Below are 25,203 nucleotides of genomic sequence, written 5' to 3'. Positions count from 1 at the left end.
TACTTTCCTCCCCTATCAGCGCCAGCAGCCCACGCCCCTGCCTAAGTATTCCAGTGTTTGACCACACTTGGGCACAAACCTAGCTTGTGGCAAACACGTCACCACCCCTCACCTACAGGCTATATAATCTCCCTGCTTTTAGTTCAGGCTTGTGGCTTCTCCAGCCTTGATCTCTGGGACTGGAGAACTCACCTGGGAGTTACTTTACTCAACTAAACCTGTTCTTATACTTTTTAAAATTTGGCTTGATCTGATTTACTGCACTGGCAGAGAAACCTCCTGTTATCCGGGTATAGAAAACCTATCAGCAGCTACAAAGTAAGACCCTGACTCAAATATAAAAAAAGAAAAATCAAAAAGTGTATTGCATCGTTTACAAGCATTTGTAGTCATTTATATCTCTACTTTCATTCTCAGTATGAGTTTCTGGAGTCTTTGAGACTGGCTTTTTGTCTGAGCATATTATGAATTAGTATATTAATAATATTATGAGTTAGTATATTAATTATTTTTCTGCTGCCACTGTAACAAATTATGACGAGTTTGGGGACTTGAGAGCACAAATCTATCATCGCTAGCTCTGGAGGTCCAAAATGGTTCTCACGGGGTTAAAACCAAGGTGTCCCTAGGGCTGCATTCCTTTTAGGTCTCAGGGGAGGCTGTTTCCCTTCCTTTTCCCAATCAGTTGTAAAAAACAACACGCTGGGCATGGGGTGCACACATTTAATCCCAGCACTCAGGAGGCAGAGACAGGTGGATCTCTGCAAGGTCCAGGCCAGCCTGGTCTACAAAGTGAGTTCTAAAACAGCCAGTTACACAGAGAAACCCCGTCTCAGAAAAAAATAAAAAATAAAAAGGCAAAGCTGGAAAGATGGCTGCTCTCCCAGAGGACCCAAATTCAATTCCCGGTACCCACACGGTGGCTCACAACTGCCTGCAACTTCAACTCCAGGGAATCATGTACATGCACACACCCCTCCACACCCCCAAATATACATAAATAAAAAATAAAAATAAACCTTAAAAAATAGAGCAATCCCATATGCTTCTTTATCAGTGTCCCTCTGGGACCTTTATCAGCTTCGGCCTGGTGCCTTACTGGGTGATGTGTGTTTGATGTCTCTGCATTTTCTTAGTGAGAGTCTACAAAGGATGTCCTGTCTTGGTTTCTTCAACGTGTGTTTTGATGTCCCTGAAGAAACAAAGGGAGCCTTAAGTCACACACACACACACACACACACACACACACACACACACACACAACCTCATGCAGCATTTGTGTGTTTAGAAGATGAATGTCTCCCAGAGGCCCGTGTGTTTAAGGTGTGATCCCAGCTTGGCACTATTGGGAGACTGTGGAACTTTTGATTGGTAGGGCCTTAATAGGAGGCCCTTAGGTCATCGGTGACATATCCTTAAAAGAAACTGTGGGGCCTGTCCTCTTCCTCTTCCTCCCTGGCCAGAGGTGAGTGGTTTTATTTCTCACACACTCCTGCCATCATGTGCCGCCCTGGGTTTGAAACAGTGGAGCCAATCCATGGACTAGGACTTCCGTGAGGCAAAACAAACCCTATCTTTTTGGAAGTGGATTATCTCGGGTGGTTAATTCCAGTGTCAGAGGTTGACTAAAGGGCGTGTCCCGTCTAGAATTCTACCTTGTTGGGTAGAATAAGCTAATATACGCCAAGTGCTGGGAGCGGCAAGCACTTGGCACAGAGCGAGCACTCGGCGTTTATCAGTTGCTAGTGTCCAGTTAATGTGTGTTAGTAAGCACCTCGTCTGCTCCAAGTGAGGTGTATATATAACAGCGAAAAAGGTAAATCCAGCTTCTTTGCTATGGAGGAGATGCACATTCAGTAGGGCACTCTGGGTGGCCCACAATAAGGTGTTTACAAAGAGAGGTATATGACGAGGCCACCAGGAAAGAGGACCCCTGAGCAGGTGCACATTTAGCTCCAGGCTGAGTGGAAAGTTCCTAGATCTGATACATGAAATGGCAGGCCAAAGACAGAATGGGCAGGTAACCAATCAGCCCAGTGGTCCGCAAGATTTCTGTGAGTGTTGTGTAACAAATGAGATTTAAGTGAGTCTGTGGGGAAACGAGAAGGAGCAGTTCAGACCCAAAGAGATACATGTGTGCATTTCCTGTCTGGCACATGTTGGGGACCAGCGGGATGCCCAGCATGTCCAGATTGTGATGAGCAAAGGGAGACACTGAGTGAGGGCTGAGAAGTTGTAGGGCTGGGAAGATGGAGGAAGTCTGGACTGCAGGCTAAATATACTGCGGTGGCTGAGCCCCATGGAACATGCCTTTAATCACAGAGAGTTTCAGCCAGAATTACACAGTGAAACCGACTCTTAAAAAGGAACACAAGCCAGGCAGTGGTGGCACACACTTTTAATCCCAGCACTTGGGAGGCAGAGGCAGGTAAATCTCTGTGAGTTTGAAGCTAACCTGATCTACAAAGTGAGTTCCAGGACAGCTAGGGCTACATAGAGAGACCCTGTCTAAAACATAACACACACCCCACACACACACAGAGGCTAAAACATCACCTTCAGCAGCACAACCTACGCACGGCATCCTGGAGACTGTGCCGAGACAGACACCACCTAACCCTCCCTGTCTCCAGCTTTGCCTTCTGCCCCTTTCCGGCAGCATGGCAGGTGTTCTGTCCTACAGGTGAGAAATGGGAGGTCAGAGGTCAAGTCCTTGTCCTAGGCTTCTCAGAAGAGGGGACACTGTCCCTCACTGCAGCTCTGAGGCTGACAGCGAGCCCCTTGACCTTGGACTAGCTAAGCTGGCTGAACCAGCCTTGTTGAGTGGGAGCAGACAGCTGGGGCTAGTGCCACCCAACACCTGCTGCATACCTGGGTCCCACAGATGATACTCCTAGAGCCGAGGCCAGATCCCTGCTCCTCCAGGGCCTGCAGATCTAATACCACCCTTGGTTTATAGTTGGGGACGGAACCCGGGGCTTTGTAAACGCTAGGCAGGCACTCCAGCGAGCTACCAGCCTGACACGCCTGCTTTTCCAGGAAGTTTGGTAACAGAAGGAACAGAAACACAAGGAATGATCCAAAGAGGGTATTGGCTCAAGCGGATGTTGTGGGTGTCTAAAGTATCCTCCTGAGAGATTCATGGGTGATCTCTCGCGGATGATGCTCTTGAGAGGTGATTGGCTTGGAGGACTCTGACTCCACCATTTACTGCATTTAGGACTATTGGACTATTAGGGGGTGGGGGCTGTTTGGAGGAATTAGCCATTGGGATGTTTTTTTGAATGATGTATTGGCGTGCTTCCTGGCCCCCAAGGGGGAGCAACTTTGTTCCTCTACACCTTTCTACCATGATGCTCTGCTTCAGCCACCACCCAGAAATGATGAAGCCAGCTGACCACGGATTGGAAACCTCAGCAACTAAAAGCCCAAACAAGGCCTATTTAAGGGAGGAGACACTTGGTCACCTGCATGCCCAGAGAAATGACAGAGCCAATGACGAGGAAGGAGTCGGGAATCCAGGAGGCAGGTTCTTGGGAAGGTCAGATGATGGGTCCAGATCTTGAGAGAAGCAGACATAGTTTATTTGGAGTGGCAGGAGGGAGCTGAGAACAAGGTTGACACAGTTCATCGTCAGGCCTGGGGATGGTACCCAGGGAAGACTGGCCCATCGTTCGATCCCTCCGGCATGCAGGGCTGGGGAAGAGGGTTGTAGGCTGAGGACAGAAAGGATATAATATTGCTGTTTGGGAAAGCAAGACCTCAAACAGAGGCAGGAGGGGATGGATGGGTGTTCCTGGGCCATTTCTGGCTGTGGGTTTGTGTGGTTAATGCTTACAGGGCCCCAGGTTTGCCTGCTACATTTGCCTGAGCAGGTGTGGAACAGGTGGAAGGGGATTTTCCCGGGTGGGTGGGACATTGCCAGCTCAGTGGGACAAAGGGAGAAAGGGAGAGAGGGTGTTCACAAGGAAAGTGGTGTAAGATGGGATAAACAAGGCACGTTGGCCGGCAGCTCAGTCTTCAGGTGTATCTGTCTACAGCTCCCCGGGATTGTATTTTAAATACAAACCTGGAATCTCAGAGATGCTCAGGGGCCTCAGCAGTGCCCGTGTGAGGTGTGTCTGTCAAGGCTAAATGCACTCTTGGGAGTTTGGGAAGCTCTGTCAACCCTGCCCCTCTACCCTGATTTTCTAAAGGTCAAGTTCATCAGGGAATAATGCCACGCTGGTAAGTTCCGCCTAAGATGGTCTGGGTCCTAGTGCTAGTCCGAGTCCAGCCTAGAGATCAGCGGCACCAGAGGAGCCTAGACAAAACCTGGGGAGGGGAGGAAAGGGGCAAGCGGGAAGCAGAGGGGCTGTGACACCGTAGTCTTTTTCTTCTTGTACCACCTCCCAAGGCCCCCAAGGGATGCAGGTCTCTTGGGGTCTGGGCATGTGACTCAGGAAGATTGGGTCCTAAGCAACACCAGGGACGCGGATTCTGGAACTGGGGCACAGGTGGGGAAGGGGTGTTGGGAATGAGGCCAAAGCCGACTTAGAACTGGGGCACTTTCCACGTGGGACTCGCTTCTATGCAGCCTTTCTTGGAAATCCTGAGAAATTGTATGTCTGAGCCTAGCTCAGTGGAACTAGCCAGGCCAGGTGTGGAGCAGATACAGATGGGTGAGGCTTTGGGGCAGCTGTTGCTCTGTTGGGGGGTCAGGGTACCCCCAACTCCCATATTACAGAAGAGCCTCCTCCGAGTAAACCACATGTTTATTTAGAACGTTCAAATTTACAAAAACAAAAATGGTAACAAAACCATGACACAAATCACACGCACACACTCACACACAAAATATCTCATGTCACTTATATACAAAATAGAGCAGAGCGAGGAGGGAGGGCAGTGGAGGGCACTCATCTCAGTGTCTGACGACAACTTCACATGCTAGCTGCTCAGTCTGGGAAGGAGCTGGTTCCCCACCCAGCAGGGGCAGGGGATAGACTGGGAGGCGGGACCTGGGGGTGGCAGATAGCTGGAGTGAAGGGGTGAGGAGAGGAGGCCCTTATCTGGGAGGAGACACTTCTCCAATTTTCTCAGGTCAAGGGTGCTGGGACTTATGGGTAGGTGGGACCCAGTTTGGGGGGAAAATGGAGAAGATGAAGCTTAGTCAGAGGGGTCAAGGGTCATGTGAGCTCCCCAGCCAGGATTCGGCTTCCCCATCTGCAAGCCAAGGGTTGAGTTCCCTCCCATAGATCCTCAGCCCCTGTTTGTGGTCCCCCAATCATGTTTAACTGTGGCAAGATGATGTCTTGGGACGTGGGAAATGGCACTACATGCCTCAGAGGTGGGGAAGCTGGCAGGGATCAGCTTAGAGCACCTGGCACAGGCCTTGTCCAGAACAGGAGGCTGAGGAGGGGCCACCTTCGCCCTGCCTTCATCCTTTCCCACCCTGCAAACTGCAGCCCAGGTAGAGGCTGAGGCCTGAGCGTGAGAGACCCATCACACCCCATCTCTGCTGCTCCTGTACCCTAAAGGAGGTGGCACCGTCCTCTGGGCACATAACCTGCCTCCAAATAGAAACTGCACTGTTACCAGTTGGCCAAGTCTGGGCAAGTTACTTTGCCCTCAGAGTGCGCCCTTCTCTCCTGCATCATGGGCTAAGACCAGCCTTACCTCATAACTGTGCTTTGAGGACAAACCAGATGGTGCAGATACAGCGCTTGATTGGCAGTTGCAGTGTCTAAGGCTACCTAACAAGCCCAGCTCCATCTTCATCAGACCCAGGGGCAGTTCAGGGTCATAGTTGTCTTGTCAGGAGCAGCAGAAGACATCAAAACGGGGGTCTACATGCTCAGGGAATGTTTCTAACACAATAGGCGAGAGCAGGTGGGGGCTCTAGAAATAGAGAGCCGGCCCTTTCCCTAGTGATCCACACTCAGAGACATGCCCCGATGGCTCCATTTCTTTCTCCTGGGGTGGGGGAGGTGGTTGGAGTTGAACCAGGGCGACCTGGCACGGCAATGTGGCTGAGGTGTCATTTCTCATTGCCACTGTGACAAAGCAGAAAGGATCAGGATGGTGTGCCTGGTGGGCTCAAATGACCCGGCAGTTTCTGTCACATTCTTCCGAAGACTCTGTCCTCCCAAGGCCTCCTTAAAGCTACCTCTTCTAGAACAATAGCAAAAGCCGGATGAGGCTCAGAGTCCCTGAGGTCTAAGTTCTGAATCCAGCTGTCACCCAGCAACAATTTGAACGACAGACACTTGACCCAGCATTGGGGCTGATGTCATTGGCTGTTACTGGGCAACGGGGATCTCAGCAGGTCTGGGTGAAGCAGCTGCAACTATCTTCAGGGGATGGGAATGGAGGTACTGAGCCGTGTAGTTGCTCTCAAAATGGAAACAGATCTGCGGGCCAGGGGCAAGTCTTGGACACACTTCCCGGGCATAGACTGCAACCTCCCACTCCTGAGTCACATCTCAGGCTGAATGGCCATGGGGAGCCCAGACAGGGACAAAAGTTGGCAGGGGCAGAGGTGGGGGGCACCAGTGCCCATTGATTCAGTCAGCCTGCTACTGCTTTCAGTGCCTGGGAGAAGACCAGGAGGGCACTGTATCCTCAGGCATCTGTCTGTCCTGGCTCTTTCCCTCACCTCCTGAGGCTGGATGGCCGGCCCATTGAGATGTCCCAGTGCCCTTCTGAAAAGCATTTTGTGTCCTCTCAAATGCCTCCCTGCACAGGGATAAGCTGGGCTCAAAGACCCTTAAGGACAGGCAGTATGGTACACAGGGAGAAACACTGAGGAGGATTCAGAAGTCCTGGGCCGTATGATTGTGGACAAGTTCATTGCCCTCTCTGCTCTTCCGCACTTTCCACAAGCAGGAGCTCACGTTGGGTGGCCTTTCTCAGCACTGACATTCTTCTGTGCTCCTGGGGTCGCTTATAGACAGAGACCAGGAAGCCACTAGCTGAGATGCTCTCAGAAGAGCAAGGATGAAGGAGCCAATGGGAGCTAATGCTTACGTGTGTCTGATCTGCCTTGAACCTTATCCTTGATCTTGACCCTTTGAGCCTGCTGTGATCCTAACCCCGGCCTAGCTTGATCCCATCTGCTATCCAGGTCCAGAACCCTCTGTGCTAAAGCCACTGGGCCTTCGGTGCTGTCTTTGCCTGCTCTGTCCACCAGGTATCATGGCTCATCGCATGTTCTAAATGCAGCCTTCTCAGATGCGACCAACATTATGGCCTCAGCTCACAAAGGAGAAAAGCCAGGACCAGAAAGGGTAGGTTCTTACAGAAGGTCACACAGCAAGTCAGCAGCAGGGTCCTCCCTCTCAGTATCCTCCGGTCTTTCTAGGGCCAGGCAGAAGGAGTTCATATGGTGGCTAAGCCATTGGGCTCTGGCAGGAAAATGTCTCCTCAGTGCCTCTGCTTTGGATGCTCTCAGGCTAGGCTAGAGTGACCCAGGTCCTGTCATAGGCAAGGGGGTGGGGTGGTCAACCATGCTGGTGGGCAAAGTTGCCAGGAGGTAAGGGGGTAATTACAGCCCTTTGGCTTCCAAGGTCTTGGTCCCTGGCTGTTAGGTGGGAGCTGGGAAGGGAACATCCTGGAAGTTGAGGTGGGGTTTGAACTGACATGAAACCAACATTCAAACCACAACACACAAAGGAACCGGAGCAAAGAGGGAGGGGGAGGGGGCTGTGGAGGCGATGATCCCATAGCCCCTGTGGGCAACTGAGGAAGACAGACGAGGAGGGTCTGATCTCATACATCTTGGCATCTCTTCTATGGCCTGGTGTAGGCCTGAAGCGTGAGTTGAGAGGGTCAAAGGCCACCTCTACCCACAACCCCTCAGGGAATGTTGGAATTAGTGGGGTCTGATGTGACTGGTGGGAGACTGAGGGTGTGAGCGGAGAGACCGAGCCAACACATTGCCAGGAGGTGGGACTGCCTCAACTACCCTGGGCTAGATCAAATGACTTGAGATACTGGTCCCTACCCAGGTGACTGATGGGTCATCCATCCAGGGCAGAGCATTTGGGAGGTGTGGGAAGTGATGGGAAGAGGAAGGTATGGCCAGGAATGTGGTAGAAGGGAAGGCCAGCACATGGACAGGCTGAGGAGGTCCCCAAAGTGACAGGAAGGGAGGGGCCCTGAGCAAGGCGACCCCTCATGCCTTGGCCCTCCCCTTGCAGACATCAAAGGAGGCCTTCTTCGCACCTCCAAAGGCCTCCACCAGCTTATCCTCCCAGGGGAGGACATTGCCCATCAGTGGTCCAGTGCAGTTGGCCATGCCTAGGACCTGGGCAGGTGTCAGGACATGGTCCCACAGGTTGAACTGTGCAATGTCACCAACGAAGGCCTGGGTGGCATCAAATCGGCCCCCCAAGGTATCCTGGGCCAAGAGAGAAACAAAGAAAGGAGAGAGACATGGGGTGAGAGAAGAAGGGCAGAGGCAATCCAACCAGGTCCGTACCTGCCAAAGCTAGGTTCCCAAGGTTCTAGCTCCACCCAAGGAAGCTACCTCCCAAGGCTCCAGCCTCACTCCCAAGGTTCAAGCCTCCTCCCTGGTTTCAGCTCTGCCTGTTTCTTTAGCTATCTGCTGCCCATCTGCAAACTGGTGGGTCAGACAAGATGCTAGCTTCTGCTTCAGTTCCTCTCGTTTCCTTGGCAGGGGCCCCAGAGTGGGTGCAGTAGAGACTTGGGGGTGCACGCCACCTGAGCCTTACCTGTTCTTGGCCCAGGATAAGGATACCGTGTGGCTTGATGGGGTGCCAGGCTGCCAGGTTCTCACCAGAGCCCCGCAGTTCACCATCCTGGTATGCAGACCACAGGCCATCCCTGGTAGTCCAGGCAATGCAGATATGATGCCAATTGCTGTCCTTCAGGCTTAGAGGCAGCTGGGCCACCTGGACACAGGACACAAACCCAGGTGAGAGGCCCAAGGCTGGAGAAGTGGCATGGCTCTGCAGCTAGCCTCAGCTTTGCTCTAGGGACAGAATCTAAGGCTTTCTATCCATTGTCTTTCTTGTCCCGGCTCCCCCTCTTCCAACGACCCTGCCAAGCAATTTCCTTCAGGTCACAGGGACTATCTTTGTGGTTTTCAGGGCCTCAAGGTCACACATGGTAGGGACAGTGTCAACAAACCCATTTCCCTTATACACCTAAATCAGTGCCTAGCACACAGTGGGGCCCATTATGCTAGAATGAGCCTTGGACCCAGAGGCTGGGTCCCAGTGTCTGGCCCTGGATCTGCCACCAGCCCCTATGTGACCTTGAGGAGGCTGTTCTTTTCTTCCAACGCCTCATCTATAAAGTGGAAGACAGCATACACAGTTGCTGCCTCTTCCTGCCCCCAAGGCAGACATGGTTCATCAATCATGAGCCTAGATGCAGCCTGGGTCTCTTGCTCATGGTGCTTTGGAAGCCTCTGTTGATGGCTTGGTGCTGGTCTGTGAGGTGGACGCCACTTATCTGTGGCGTTGTCTCACAAAAGCTCCATGATCATGACTTCATAAGGCAGTCTCTGGTGCCTGCTGGGTGCCAGGCCCCATTCCAGACTCTGAGGGTGGATCTGGGCATGGTCTTGAACAAATCGTGCCTGCACGGGACAGCCGGGCTTCAGGGACAACATTAACTGTGACTGTTCACCTCCACTCTCAGCTTGGCTAGATTTGGAACCACCCAGGAGACGTGCCTCTGGGCATTACTGCTCATGAGGGAGTGTTTCTAGAGGGATCTGGTAGGAGGAAGGCCAAATGTGGCTGCTGGGCCGCAGTTCCCAGACTGAATAAAAGGGAAGAAGCCAGCAGAGAACCCTATTCATCTTCCTGTGCTTCCCGACTGTGGATGTAATGTGATCAGCCACCTCACACTGGGGCCCTCACAGCTATCGCTGCTCCTGCTGTCCTGACTTCCCAAGGCCGACTGTATACCCCATACTGTGGGCCAAGACAAAAGTCCCATGGAAAGACATGGACTCGGGCTATGGGACGGCAAATCTAGCGCTTCCAGCAGAATAAACCGGCTAGAGGAGGGAAGAGCCGCAGCCAGGAAGAAAGATGACTGCACTGTGCCCTGTCCAAGGTGCTGAATTCTCCATCTCCGGAGCCTATGCTGCCCTCTATCAAGTGGCAGAGGCAGGCCAAGATGAAGGGGTCAGGACAGCCCTCTCAAGTGGAGTCTGGTCACTCTTATGATCTCAGGACCTCAAGGCAACACAATGACCTCCTGGGTCACTATCTCCAGTCTCCTGGACGCTCAGTGGACCTTCCAGATGTATAGCTTGTGGGCTGATGCCAGGCGAGTGTGACCTGTGGTATATGCTTTGGGGATCACCAGCAGCCCCCGCCTCTCGCCAGACAAGCCCTTTAATAGTTCTTTTCCTCTCTCTCTCTCTCTCTCTCTCTCTCTCTCTCTCTCTCTCCCTCTCTCCCTCTCTCCCTCTCTCCCTCTCTCCCTCTCTCTCTCTATTCAGGAGAATGCACAGGGGTCGGGGTGCAGATGCCTGTAAGCTGGGCTCTAGCCACATGACCTGGAAGTCAGCCTGTTTCCCCTTGTTAGTCAGCACCGCCCGCAGCTGGATTGTCTGTATTGCCAGAACCGAACTTGGCACACAGTAGGTATTTAATGTGTGCTGAGTATGGTGAACAGGAGAAGGAAAGTGTCAACCCACATTTAGCACCGAGGTAGTGGGGGGAAATTTTTTTGGGAAGCAGAGCCCACCCGTCCCCAGCCCCTGAGCCCTAAGCCCCGCCCATGCCCTAGACTCCGCCCACCTTGTCGTTGATCAGCAGTTCCATTGGCTCAGGGCCGGCCTCCAGCAGCACGATCTCATTGGCTTGCCCAGGCACCGAGTAGGAGAAAGGGGTGCCCTGGCCTGTGCCACCCGACCGGGAGCGTAGCCACATGCAGGCAGTGAAGGCGTAGAGTTCCGGGAGCGCCTTGCGAATGCGGGCGTACATGTAGTTGTTGCGGATGGGAATGCTGACCTTGAAGGCATCTGGGGGACTGTAGGCCGAGGACCCTGGAAGGAACAGGGCAAGGTCTGGACACTGCGCAACGACAACGAATGATGGCTCCAGGCCACTAGGGCGCAGGTGTGCGCACCGGGGCGGGAGTGCCAAGGGATTTCAACTCCTCTACTTTTGCCTCTGGGCTGAGAGGTGTGACTAAACTAGGCCTAGGGGCTCTGGACTTCAGATGTCCCGAGTTCAAATCTCGCCTTTACTACTTTCTGACCTATGAGTCTCAACGAGATAAATGCAACCTCCTCGGGCCTCCATTTCTACAGTAAAATGGGCTAATGACACGTTCTTCATTCCACAGTGAGGGTTGGTGGGCCCATGGTAGGCTTATCAAATACCAGCTATAATAATGGCTATTTAGAGCTGTTGCTAACTTAAGCATTCCATGGTGCTCTGTGGCAGGCAGAGTCTAAGTGCCTTCTGCACGTCACTTCCTCACAAGTGCTCAAGGCAGGCACTGCTACAGCCCTTATTTTTCAGGTATACCTTGGCACACAGAGGTCATTTTCTCAAGGTCACACAGAAAGAAAGTGGCAGGGCTAGGATTTGAACAAAGAGTCAAAGACTCAACTCAGTATAGAGAGAAATAGGCATGGAGCCCCAGGACTGGAGGTGATGTGTGTCTGGGGGCTGGGAAGAGTGGGGAGGGGAGCCATCAGGACTTTAGAAGTTAGAAGGAGGCACTTCCCCTGGTCCTCAGGGTGTTGGTGTGTGGGTGGTAGGGGCTGGACTGAGTAGGGACAGAGGCCACTGCCACAGTTCAAGTACTCAACTGGGTGCCTCCCTGGAGCCCCCCCCCCAGGCCCACTGTTCCCCTACATCTGAACCCAGCATGGCCACTTGACTTAAGACCCCTCTTCCAGGAAGACATGTGTGCCACCCCCAGCTTCCCCTGTCTCCCCAACTTGCCCTTACAAGGGCCAATGGGAGCTCATACATCCCTAATCTCACTCTCCATCTCTCAAGTGAAAACCATGAGGCTTGAGGAAAGAAAGTGACCCTGAAAGGTCACCAAGACAGTCTGTGACAGCCTTGGAATCCAGGAGTCCTGGTAACTGGCACCTACACACTGTTACAATTCTCGGACCCCTGGCAGTGCCAGGCCTGGGGGTTCAATGAATGCCAGAAGGCTGGCAGATTAGCAAAAGGTGTGAATTGTGGACAGCTAAACACATGGTCAGGAGTCGGAAGGATCCAGTCTAGACACCTGCTCCCTGGCTGTGTGGCCTTTGACAAGTCCCTTGACCGCTCTCAAACTCACCATCATTACCTGTGAAAAACCCTGCAGTTTGTGGCGATTAAGTCAGCCAGCGTGTCTTTGCACAGCCAGCTCCTGGACCCAGCAGAACCGGAAGACAACAATCAGCTGTTAGCAGTGGCTTTGAGAGTGACAACGACCCCCCAAGCGGGCCCTTCCTCTCCGGCTCCACAGCCTCTGGAAGTCGCGGCCAGAGACCAGGGCCCCGCAGCTCAGTTATCTGCACTCTGGGACCTACCATGCTCCAGCTCTGCCACGCGGCCCTGCAGGGCATCCAGCTCCTTCTCCACCTCCTGTCGCTGCTGGTGGCTGCCGGAACTGAGGGCAGCACGTTCTTTCTCCAGCGCCAGCACCTTTGCCAGCAGCTGCCCTTCTAGCTCGTCCATCTTGGAGTGCAGGGAGGTGGGCACGGCCCCAGCCGGTGCCGAGGAGAGGTTCCCACGGGCTGGGAGCTCCTGCTGCTCCAGAGGAAAAGAAAGGATGGTGATGTCACACGGAGATGCCACCACTCTGCCGGCCACCACAGGTGAGCCTGGCTTCCTTCTGGCAAAGCTGGGAGAGCGAGGCAAAGGCAGGCAGCCTACACACAGAGCCAGTAGGCAGCAGGAATGAACTCAAACAAGCACAATTTCGTAGCGGAAAAGAACCACACCAGAGGCTTCTAGAGCCCCTGTGGTTGGGCCCTATGACACGAATCCCCCTGCAAGGGCTGGAGTGCAGTGGAGGGAGAGCATTTGTGACCTCCCAGGACATGCCTGCAGCCTGGCCCTCTGGATGGGACTCTGGTATCATCATCTTGGAATTGTGGTAAAAATCCCAGACTCAAGTGACAGTTAAGGACTCAAACCCAGCTTGGGAACTAACCGCCTGTATGATGAAGGGAAAACCTATTGCCTGTTCTGGACTTGTTTCCTCATGAGACAATTGTACTGTCATTTTGGAACTGTCCTGGGGAGGATTATGTGGCCAATGCCAATAAACAGAGCTGGCACCAAAGTCCATCTCACTCAGGGTATCCCAAGGCAGGCTCTGACACTATCCAGCCGCAGGATGAGGACAGTGTGCACGGTCTCTCTTTGTCCTGTCTCAAACCCTGGTGGGCAGAACTGAGGCAGGCAGGCCAGGCCACAGGTTCGGACTGAAAAGGGCATTCACTCTCTGGTGCACACAGTAGGCACTCATGCACACAGTGGGTGCTTGTGGGGCATACCAGGTCCTCATTCGGGACTGACCAATGACTAGATTGGGAGGACTCTCTGAGCAGAGGTGCGGGCCAAGATTGAACTCGCCGAAGACCTCCAATCCTTCAAGGCAACCTCACGCCCCAGGTGGGAGCCACTTGGCAGAGCTGGGGACAGACAGAATGCGGAGGGTGCAGGGCTCCCCAGGGGGATTCATGACAGATGGTGACAGGAGCCTGTGGCGGGTGGGGAGCAGGATGGAGAGTTGTTTGAACCTGAATGCAGGCTCCCTGTGACTATGGCCACATGATGACTGCAGGCTCCCTGTGACTCCCACCAAGCTTCCCTGATGTGACAGATCCACAGGATGGGTGTGGCTTGTGTCCTACTACTCCTGACACACACCCCAGCCAGGCTACAGGCCTCTCTCCCTGTGCACCACAGCCCTGACCACAGTCCTCACATGGGGACCATCACCCCACTACTCTGTCCTGAGGGACAGTAGCTGTGGTGAGGGTGGGGCCCCACACCTCCTCAGCCTGGAGGTCACACCACTGGTGACCACAGCAGCTCCTGTGCCACAGAGCACATCCACACAGGGAACACGCCTGTGCCCTATCACAGGAAAGGCTGAGGCATTAAGAGGCATTAAGAGGTGGACTCTTAATGACCACCAAGACCAGGGCTGGATCACCTAGGCTGAAAGGGTCCCTAAGTTGTCCTCAGGAGCAGGGCCAGTGCCTTGAAGGTGCTCAAGGGATGCTGAGAGACACTGTCCTGTCTCTAGCTGGGTGGTGTCCTCCCTCCCTCTTCCTTCCCCTCCCAAGTGACCAGGACACTGCAGGGTTTGTTGTTTCCTTAGAGGGGGACACACAGGTGGCTGGGGTAAGCGTACAAGCTGTCCTCTGTCGAAGCTCCTGTTTGGTGGCACCAGGAGGCCAGGGAGGAGGGGGCTCATAGGCTAGGAGGCAGCATCTCTCCCACCCCAGCATGTGAATCAGAGAAACACGACGCCCCCACCCTGCTTCCATCTGCCACAGGCGCAGGCTGTGCGGCGTGGGCTCCGGGCCTCTTGCCAAGTGGGCCCCAGCCTGAGATGGTAGGGGGACAAGCGGAGATGATGTCACACTATCCCCCACTCAGTGCCTGATAGGGCAGGAAGGGAGGGCCAGACTCCAGGTGGGATGCTGAGAGTCCGTGGTAAACTTTATTCTATCTGGGCCTAGAGCCAAATCCCAGGGTTCTAGGCCCAGCCCAGCCATTATGAGCTAATGGGGATGGGGATGGGGTGGGAGGCTCCTTAGTACTCAACAGGGAACGCCAAGGGCAGCAGCATTGCTGATACCAGACATGGGACAAACACTTCTCAGTTGCTCCTACCTCCTGAGGACTAAGTTAGAGACCAGGGTGTTGAGGCTCAGAGGGGGTGGGCTGCCTGACTAATGTCACACAGCAATCCTGTGCCCACTCCTGGTACCAACCCTCATATTCTGAGTCTCAGTTTGTTCTTCTGCAAAGTGGGTATGTAACATTGCCCTGGCTGCTAGGAATGGTCTCAGCGGCCATGAGAAAGTCAGGCTCACAGAGGGCCCCACAGGATAATCCTGCTAGCGAGACACGGCTGAGGTGTCGAAAGAACTGGGAAAGAAGCCTTGGCTTCATGCAAGTGGCTACTTCCTTTGTGACAGGAGTAGAGGAAAGGCCTGGCGTCAGGGTCTTTGCAGCCCATCCCTGCCTGCTCAGCCAGGTTCTGGGGACAGTGGTGCAGGCCCCTCCACTCAGCTGTACCAACATTCTCTGAGTCCTGCCAGCTCACTCCCCTACTCCATCTGCTGAGGGGCTGGTTATCAAAAGATGCTGTGCCTCGCCAGGTGGTGGCAGCAGCACACGCCTTTAATCCCAGCACTCGGGAGGCAGAGGCAGGCGGATCTCTGTGAGTTCGAGGCCAGCCTGGTCTATAAGAGCTAGTTCCAGGACAGGCTCCAAAACCACAGAGAAACCCTGTCTCGAAAAAAAAAAAAAGTTTAAGGTCATCCTTGGCTACATATCGAGTTCAAGGCCAGCCTGGGTTACCTGAGAACCCATCTCAAAAATAAGTAAATAAATGCCTTGAAAGGATCCACATTTTCCATACCCAACCCTGAAATCATTTGTCAAATTATTACATTGAGAGAAAACCAGGCACAGGACGGTCAGCAGTCAGCACCGCCAGACGTCAGGCGCCTGGGGGAGGAGGCGGCTCAGGCAGAAGGCAGGAGTGAGATGGTTGACTCAGCATGAGGTGCCCGTGCCGCAACACCCTAAATCCATCTCACCCTGAGACTCCAGCACCTGCTGTTCCTCCTGCCAGGAATACTCTTCCCGGCCCTCCCCACCCTCGCCCGAGAGAGCTCCTGCTCTCCCAGAGGGCAGCTTCCCTCAAGCCCGAGCCAAGATGCTCTGAGAAGAGATTGGGGTTCCAAGTGCTGTCACAGCTTCTGCGCCCTCATCCACTTGTTCATCCAGCCACAGTGTGCCCTGGCAACGCGGTGCCTGACTGACTGTCACCAACTCTTAGCCGAGCGGTCTGCACAGCTGTTGGATTCCTCACGGACGGGATCTGTGGCCTCGAGCAAGCTGCTTGACCACTCTGACCCTCGTGGTGGTCGTCTGTGAAAGTCGGGCCGTATATTAATACTTCCTACATTCGGGGTGCAAGCAATCAGATGTAAGGCGGGACCTAAGGTGGCGTGTCCCGTGTGGCCCTCAAGCAGTTGTTACTGTTACTATTATCTTTACTGAGGGAAAAATGGAGCTGGATGACTTGATCAAAAAGCCAGCTGAGACAGCCGTGCACAGTCCTGATGATGCTGAGCCTCCCCTGGTGTCCTCCACAAAGACAGGGACTCCCCATCCCAGATCATGTTACTCAGAAATCCCGGCAATAGTCTTCGCTCAGCCCCACCGTGCTGTGGGCCTTGGACAAGTGCCTTGACCTCTCTGATCCTGTTCCCCTTAGGTAGAGCTATGGAGGACACATAAACTCAACAGTTGTCCTCGGAGTTCAACAGAGATAAGACACTCAAAAAAAAAAAAAAAAGGCGGTGGTGGCTCACTCCTTTAATCCCAGCACTCAGGAGGCAGAGGCAGGCGGATCTCTGTGAGTTCGAGGCCAGCCTGGTCTACAAGAGCTAGTTCCAGGACAGGAACCAAAAAGCTACGGAGAAACCCTGTCTCGAAAAATAAAAAAAAAACAAACAAACAAACAAACAAACAAACAAAAAAACCCATCCTGGGGTCACCCTGTTAAGTTCATTCCTTTGTGAGCAGCCTAATCATTGACCTCATCCCACCATGGGCAAAGATTTCTGGGGTGGCACAGTGCCTGATGCCATGGATTGGCAGAACCATACACATTTAAACCATGAGAGTCCTGAGTCCTTTACACCCACCAGCTCAGGGAAGCTTGCAGTTGACCAAGCCTGGAGGCGAGGCTTGCTCCTGGGTGGGTGTGGAGCTGCTTACAGCCACTTTGGGAAAATGTGTCACAGTACCTACATATGCTAAATATACGTCCCTGCCGGCACCCAGGCAGTCCACTGCTGGGGACAGGGCCAGCAGAAAAGAGGGCTGACGGCCACCCGAAGAGACCACACAGTGTTCACACCAGCTTCAAGCTAGAATTAAACAGAACTCGAAGGTCCATCCTCGAACAGGCTAGCGTGTGATGGTGCCTCCAAACAGTGACAAGTGGCCACTGCCGCAGGCACCTGACGTAATGGCACCGGCACAAAGCCGTGCAAGGTTCAAATACAAGCTAAACTCATTACTGGGTCAGGTATGGTAGCACACACCATTAACCCCAGCACGGGGGAGGCCGCGGCAGGTGGATCTCCAACTGTGAGTTCTAGGACAGCCAGGGCTACACGAGAAACCCTGTCTCAAAAAACCAAGAACACACACACACAAACCTCATTAATAGTGACCATAGTCAGAATGGGGGGACCCCAGTGACTTTGGGAGTCCCAAGGGAGCCTTCAGGACCCGAGAAGGCTGCAATTATTATCTTGGGAGTGCCCACATATCCTGACCAGACCTGTTCACTCGGAATTTGGGCCCTTTATAAATGAGGCGTGAACCCTGACAGACCATGGACGTATGGTAAGCCACAGAAATAAAAAAGGGCCTCTCTTTCTGGGAGGACAAGAGACTTCTTCAAAGGACTTGGGATGTCCCTTCCCATTCAACAGATGGGATCATTGAGGATCAGACACAGGAGGGTCTGAGGTTACGACATGATGGTAGCAGATCCAGGGTTTACAAAGCCAGGCTTCTTGCTAGGATGAAGGTCTACCACTTACAGGCTCAGTGAAGGGCTTGTCACAGTCCGGCTCACCCATTTTACAGACATGAAAACTGAGGTCTGGAAAGAGCGTTCCAAGCAGTAAGTAAGTCCCATGCAGTTGGCCCACCTGGGGCCATTTAGAGCTGGTAGGGTATCTAGGAAACATCTGGTCTGCTGTAGGCTTGTTAGGTGTTTTGAGATGGAGTTGCATGTAGCCCAGGCTGGCCTTGAACTCTCCGTGTAGCTGAGGGTGACTTTCAAAGTCTCATCCTTTTGTTTCTAAAAGTTAGGATTTCAGGTGTGTACCGTAAGGTTAGGATTACAGGTGTACCTGTACCGTAATGCCCCACTTAGTTTGTGCTAGGCATTGCACCCAGAGCTCTGCGCATGCTTGGCAAGCTTTCTACCGAGGGAACGCCACCCCAGGCCCTCCCTACAGACTCTTTGCAAATGGGAACCCTGACAGGGGCAAGGGGCAGAGGTCTGCCGGGTTGCATCCCTCAGACTCTGAGCCTTTGGGTCCCCTCCCCCCAGGACAGAAATGTACATGGCCTGCCTATTTCACATCACAGAGGCTGAAAGAGTCAATACATACCTAAAAGGGGCCAGCTGCTCCTGGCAGCCCAGGGGAACCTCCACACTGGCAGGGTCAACCTCTGAGACTTGTCCAGCACCATCACACTGCTAGTACCCAAGACGAAGGTGAGCACTGCCCTCCCTTGTATTCTCTCACTGTCTGATTCCTGAGCGTAGGGTCCATGAAGAACCAGACAGGACCCTGGAGCTAGATACTGAGAGGGCAGATCCAGGCTCTGATGCTGGGTGACCTAGGGCCAGTGTTTTAACCTCTGAGTCTGGTTTGTTTGGGAAAGAGGCATAAGGTCTCCTCCATAGAGTGGAGGGAGGGTTAAATGGGTTGATATGAAGTTCCGGAAGCAGAGTAAGTGCTTAGTAATACGGACGATGGCTGTTAGAATATCAGAAAGTGTGGCTTCCCTGAACCCAGAACCCGCTGGGACTCTCATCAGGATGCTCTTCATCATGGCTCTGCTCCAGAATGGGGGCAGGGCGGTGGAGGATGGGACGTATGACAAGGAAATTCTGCCTAAACCAATCCTGAACCTTCTTCACCCTACACATACGTTAGCACAAAAGTGGAACTCTGGGACACGCCGGCATGGCCGGATGCCGCCTAAGTGGACCAGCTCCATTGAAAGGTGGTTCTTGGCCATAGTCAGGAGAAGGCCACATCCTCTGATCTGGGAATGGCACCCCAGGGACTTCAGCTAAAGGCTCCATTCAACAAACTAAAGAGGAAGCAAACAACCTTGCCACAGCTTGCAGAAGGGAGGAAATCAGAGGCAACTTGCGCTCCTCCCCAGGCACAGAGGCTAGGGATGATGGGAAAACGGTAACTCTGCCCTGGCCTGTGAGGATGCCGCTGCTGGAGTAGTATCAGGGAGCTGCGAAAGGGGAGAAAATCGTCAGACTGAGAAATGTCTCCCCAAACCTGTTGGCTTTTCCCAGTGAACAATAAAAACTAAAACAAACCAACAAACCAATGCTCTTTCTAAAGTCCTCAGGCTGGGCTGGCCTCCACCTGAGGTGGAGAAGAGGAGGAGGTCAGTCTGATGTCTCCACCTATTGGAGTCAGGTCTGGCTGGAAGGTGCAGGGGTGACCCAGAGGTGCAGAGGTGGGTGGTGATGGGGGAGGGGGACGGTCATGGTGTGGCCAGGGAAGGCCTCTGGGAGGAAGGAGTCTAGAGCTGGTGCTTGTGTGTGTGGGGGGTGGGGGTGACCCAAGAGAAAGCTGAGGAGCCAGATCAGATTCAAGCAGGTGGCTTCAGGCTGAGAAGTATGCTCCCCACGAAGGAACCCTAAGGTAGGAACACTCCCAGATGTGCCTGGAGGCAAGGGACCAGCCAAGAGGCTGCTGGGAGTGGATACACAGATGCAGGCAGGATCTGTGGGTCCTGTGGAGTGAGCACTGGAAGCCCCTGGCAACCACCCAGGGGGACGTGAGAGGAGAGCCAAGGAGAGTCTAGAAGCAGACAGATGCGGTGGTCCAGTGAGAGGGGGCGGGGAGATGCATCTAGGAGCCAGAAAGGGAAGGAGTCATGGGTCTAAAAGAAGTCAGTAGGCAGAGATTGGAAAGCCCCTTCAGGTCATGACCTCTGGGGACATTAGCTAGAGTGGATTCGGGAGGACTACCCTTGGTGACGGCAGACCCTGTAAATCTGGATGTCAGTGGCCTAGGGATACATGAGTCCCCACCGAGAGTGGCAGCGTGGACCCCAGGAGACTGACTCTAGCTGCTGCCAGGCTCTGAAACCAGACCCATGTCCACTGCAGTCAGCAAACACAGGAAGGAGAATGTGGGGAAGCCGGGGCTCCCCAAGCCTGGGAGGCTGACCGGCTGCCAAATACCAGGCGCCAGGATCCCTCTGCCTCAGCAGGCCCACCATAGGGAAGCCCACCTTGCCAAGAGGCAGGTGCCAGGGAGCAGGGCCAGGGTCATCCCAGCTCCACCAGTCACAGACGTGGGAGGAGCCACCTGTGCCATCTGTGATGCCCGGGCTGGGGCAGAAGGGAAAAAAAAACCAAACAAATGATTTTGACATTAGGACAATCTTCGTAAGGGAAGAGTCTGCTCCCAATTATGCTTGTGTCTTTGGACTTGGAGTCTTTGGTGGGATACAGATGTCACGATGCCCATTGTACAGGTAAGGAGACTGAGGCTGCCCTTCCCTGCAGACTTGGTCTTTTTCCTACTCTTGGTTTTTGGAACTTCACCCCTGGGCAGGGAAGAAGGTGCTGGCCTGGCTGGCCTCCCCCTCTGCCACTCAGCTCAGGAGGTTTGAGCTGGATTTTCTCACTTCCACAAGGGGAGTAGAAGCCTTGGAGTGGTGTGGGGAGGCTGTGGTCCAGACGCCTTGAAGTGGGGGTGTGAGCAGCTGACTTCCTGGTGGTCTTCTCCGCTAGGGCCTACAACTTTCCCACCGGTTTCTCCTCCTGCACCCCCAGACTGAGCACGGAGCCATATGCATTTGCCCCCATCTAACTGCCTATTGTGTCTGGGAATCAGTCCATGTCTGGGAATGGCCAAGACTTCCCGGTTGTTTGGACCGCCCAATCTGTTTGTTTCACCTCTACATCCCCAGGCTGGGAATTTGTAACAGGGAGAAAGGGGACCACAAGTATAATCAACCAATGGGCTTAGCATCACACACAACTCAAGAGTAGGGTCCCTACTGCCCAGGCTTCCTGTATCTGACCTGGAAAAGCAGGAGGAGGGAGCTAAGTTGGTCCCTATTGGAGAGTCATCCGCTGACTCCCCAGGAGTCCAGAGCGTCAGGTATATAAAGCTGGGCGTGGCTGGAGGGTGGGAGGTGGTGCAAGAGCGTAGGTTGGTGTTAACAGAGCACTCTTGGGCATAAGGGGCGTACTTCCTAATGGTAGTGAGTGTGGGGCGGGTGCTGCTCCGAGTTCCGGTAGAAGGACATCTAAGGAGAGCCTCCTATGTGCCAAACATGCCACACCTGCCTCTCAATCAATTTCCACTACAAGTGGACACGTTCTCCCATTCGCGTGTCTCGGTCACCGTGCCAGGCTCCCACCTGGGATCCGAACCAGGACTCTCCCGTGGTGCCAGCCAGGAGCGTGCTCCGGGTGACCGCCCTCGGGACCCGGGACCCGCGCGTTGCTGGCAGGGCAGCGCCTCCCACACCCCGTGTCCCCGACGGCGCGCCGCTCACCTCGATGCGCTCGATGCGGTCCCGCAGCGCGCGCACCGCGTCCTCCAGCTCCAGGAGCAACGCTGGTGAGTCCCAGGCGCCGTCGGCCATGGTGTCGCGGCGCGGCCCGGCGTCCTGGAGGCCGCGCGGCAGGCCGCTCTCGCAGCGGCCCAGCTTGCCGGTGAGCTCGCGGATGGTGTCCCGATCTGCGCGGATGCGCGCCTCCTGCTGCAGCGCCGTCTGGCGCAGCTGCTCCGCCGTGCTCTGCAGTAGCAGCAGCTCCGCGCGCTCGCCCGCCGCGTCCCCTTGTTCGGCCCCCGACGGGCAGGCAGCGGCTAGCGGCGTGCAGAGGAAGCGGCTGAGCAGTGGCCCGGGCGGCGGCGGGAAGACGCTGGCAGCAGGCTCCCCGGGCAATGCCGAGGGCCCGGCCGAGCCGCCAGCGCCGTGCAGGGCGCTCAGGCTGCGGTGCGGGCCCGGGGCGCCGGCGGCCGAGGCGTTGTCGGTGCCGCCGGGCAGCGCGCGAGCGGGGCTGGCCGCCAGGGGCACGCTGGCGATGATGCAGATGACGGCACCGAGGAACGCCAGCATGCCCGCGGCCAGCAGCACGGCCAGGAACTTCAGCGTGAAGCGCGGAGGGGGCGCGCGAGGCCCCCGGCAGGAGCGGCGGCGGGGTCGGGGCGCGGAGCCCGGGAGCGCGGGAGCCGGAGCGGGAGCCGGAGTTGTCGCCGCGGCCGCTGCTGCCGCCGCTCTGAGCCCGCGCGGCGGGAGGAGGAGAAGGCGGGCGCGGCGGCCCCGCCCCATTCGCTCCCCCGGGGCGGCCGAGGCCCAGCCCCGCACCCGTTCCGTGCCGGGAGCCGGGGTGTGTGCGCCACGCCCAGGACTTCATTTCACTCGGAGGGGAGGGTGGTGACTGGGTGGCTATGCGGCGGCTGGTGGCTGGGTTCCAGGGCGACCCTGCTTGTCTGGGCTCTGGTCTTCTCCGGGTACCCCAGAATGCGGACATTTGAGCCCCTGCGGGGCTCTGGGCTCTGCAGACTCGGTTGCAGTTAACACTCAGCGTGAACAGTCTCATCATACGAATGAGGAAACTGAGGGCTCTGGGCTTGGCATGATGCAGGCTCCGTTGTAGTTCAGCCGCAGAGTGAACAAGCTCTTGATACAAAGAGGAAACTGAGACCCTGGAGCCCAGGTGGCAACCCAAGGTCACACAACTAGTGGGCCATTCGGAGCAGCATTTGAGGCCGGCCACGTCTGCCTGGTCAAAACCAGTAGGGTGGGAGTTGGGGGAGAAAGGAGACAGCCTTGGGGTGAGGAGGCGAAGTGATTTCTTTCTGCTGTGGTCACCTGAGTGTCATCTGCCACCTTCAAACTTCCTAGCAGAAGAGGGTTCACTTTTCTCCATCTTTGGGATGGCAGGAACTATCAGAAGCATCCCCATCTGAGTCCTTGGGCCTGCAAGATTCAAGGTTCCTAGAAAAGAAGCCCCTAGTTCGCTGCAGCCTCCGTCAGCATGGCAGGTGGAAAGCAAGCTGGTGGGCGCCAAGACCAGGCAGGAGTGGGCTGTGTGTGCGTGTAGGTTTTACTTGATCGTGTCTAAAATGTCTATATATACTCTGTTGAAAATTAACTTCGCAATTAAATATTTTAAAAACCTTGCCACCCTTTCCAGTCCAGTCCCAGCGCCATCCTTCTGCAGGCTGGCTCTGTCTGGGGTGGATTTCTGGGCTGAAAGAACTCTGGGAGGCCATGATCGTTTCTGCTGCAGCCTGGGGCTGGTGGGAAGTGCTGATGGGAAGGCCATCTCAAAGTCTCTGCCCCACAACTGCCAGTGTGGACATGACTGGGAGGGGGCATTAGCCCCCAGGAATCTGGGGGTCTCTCCCTGACTCCTGGAACCCCGTGGGTGGTCCATGGGCATGTGTTCTAACTCCCTCCCCTCCACGCTAATGCGGATTATGTCCCCTCTGCTCACCCACCTCCTAGAGTCAGGGATTGCTGTCCAGACCTGAGTGGTAAGAAGCATGGGAACCCAGCCAATGCCAAACCTGCTCATCGTGAACACCCAGAGCCAGGTATGAGTGCATGCAAGTTAGTAACCTAAAAATCAGCCCAAGCAGCATGGCTTAGAGGAAGCTCCTTCAACTGGAGAGCTAGCCTCAGATCTCTGACCGCAACAGTTTGGGCCCCCTGCAGCCTTACAGGATGCAGAAGACAATACCCTAGCGAATCTAATGTGTCCATGAAGATAGACAGGTAGGCAATAGCCCCAGGGGAAAATGTTCTTCCAGATGGAAGGAAAGCCAGGAGAGGCCTAGAGGAAGCCACCGTGAAGAGAGGCACAGTCACCTGTGACTGGGTGTCATTAGCTACCCCAAGAGTTTGGAGACAGTTAAACAGATGAGTACAGGGGCTGGTGTTGAATCTTGTTTAATCTGGTCTATTAATGGCTTAGCATGACTATTAAGGCAATGGTAGGAGTCACCCCTCTGTTAAACACCCACCAGTGGCATCCCAGATCTTGTCCGAAACTGTCTTTCCAGGGATGTCTACATGGTAAATGATCTGGGGAAACCAGAGCGAGTGTTTCCTTCTGACCAGAGGGCAGGTTTACTTGCTGATCAGAGTACAGTTCACAACTCCAGGACTACAGTGGGTTGGGCCAGCTTGTAGCCCATCAGAAGAAGACCAAAGCTATCTTAGCTTGCAGTGTATTGGCTGTACTGCAGACCTACTGTGTGTGTCCATGTAGGGTGCCTACATTGCTCCATGAGGGCACGGAGGGTTTTTGCCTACATGGAGTGAATGCTGCCTACTATGAGTGATGAGTCTCTCTCTGCGTGACTCTTCCCCAGCATCCATGAAACTGCTAGCTTGCTGGGTTATTTCGCTCGGTTTTTTTTTTTTTTTTTTTTTTTTTTGTGACAAGGTCCTTCTATGTAGCCCTCACTAACTTGGAACTCTACATAGACCAGGTTGGCCTCCAACTCACAGAGATGAGCACCATCACACCTGGCCCTAACTTGCCAGTTTGCAGGTGAGGTGAAGCCCAGACCTTTCACCACCTCTATAAAATGAGGAATTGTGAGAGTATACAAAAAAAAAAAAAAAAAAAAACCTCATGACTGGGCTGGGGATGTAGTTCAGCTGGCAGATGGCTTGGCTAGCAGGCATGAAGCCCCAGTACCACGTAATGCCAAGGTGTGGTACCAGGTCATTGTGAGCTTCATGAGAGCTTATTGTGTGTGTGTGTGTGTGTGTGTGTGTGTGTGTGTGTGTGAGAGAGAGAGAGAGAGAGAGAGAGAGAGAGAGAGAGAGAGAGAGAGAGGCAGACAGAGTTGCTACTCTGAGCATAACTTGGCTTTCCATCCTTGTACCAGCTGCCTGCAACAATCTCAAACTGCAAATGCCCCAGGCACCACAATGCCTCCCATCTCTGCACTGGTCCATGGAAGCCCAGCCTGCAATGTCACCGCCTCCATTCCTCTCTAGCCGGGGGCACTCAGCACAAGCCCCCTTCCCCAAGCTCAGTTGCTTCTTAGAGAGTACTTGCCTTCGTAGCTCCCCTAAATGCAATGGGCAAGGAGCTGAGGCTGGACCCGTCTCTTCTGGGAACACAACGAATTCCCGCAGGGATGGTCAGGGGTGTTCTCGGGGAACCTTCTGTCATAGCACCCCCATTTTCCATCACAAGTCT

At 54.4% G+C, this 25,203-nt stretch overlaps 1 protein-coding gene across 1 annotated transcript; it reads right to left on the bottom strand.

The window, feature by feature from the left end:
- Positions 1–4,759: 4,759 nt before the first annotated feature.
- Positions 4,760–22,310, bottom strand: Nptxr (neuronal pentraxin receptor). The gene is made up of 5 exons (XM_050165642.1): positions 21,531–22,310; positions 12,509–12,728; positions 10,764–11,011; positions 8,715–8,894; positions 4,760–8,380 (listed from the first exon to the last, which is right to left on the bottom strand). The coding sequence occupies exons 1-5, from the start codon at positions 22,308–22,310 to the stop codon at positions 8,156–8,158; spliced, it is 1,653 nt and encodes a 550-aa protein (XP_050021599.1). The 3' UTR covers positions 4,760–8,155.
- Positions 22,311–25,203: the final 2,893 nt, after the last annotated feature.

Source organism: Alexandromys fortis, unplaced genomic scaffold (genome assembly GCF_014885135.2).
Source record: "Alexandromys fortis isolate MF-2015 unplaced genomic scaffold, M_Fortis_MF-2015_v1.1 scaffold_157, whole genome shotgun sequence".
In the NCBI taxonomy this organism is placed as follows: Eukaryota; Metazoa; Chordata; class Mammalia; order Rodentia; family Cricetidae; genus Alexandromys; species Alexandromys fortis.
The sequence above is the reverse complement of the archived record's forward strand: the minus strand, read 5'-3'. Positions and strand labels throughout refer to the sequence as shown.

Bases quoted from the DNA above. Each gene is read 5' to 3' on its own strand.
- Nptxr (XM_050165642.1), bottom strand. From the start codon at position 22,310: ATGGGGCGGGGCCGCCGCGCCCGCCTTCTCCTCCTCCCGCCGCGCGGG. The intron at 12,729-21,530 runs GTGAGCGGCGCG...CCTCTGGAGCAG, and splicing joins ACCGCATCGAGCGCATCGAG to CAGGAGCTCCCAGCCCGTGG. The intron at 11,012-12,508 runs GTAGGTCCCAGA...TGTTCCTTCCAG, and splicing joins CGTGGCAGAGCTGGAGCATG to GGTCCTCGGCCTACAGTCCC.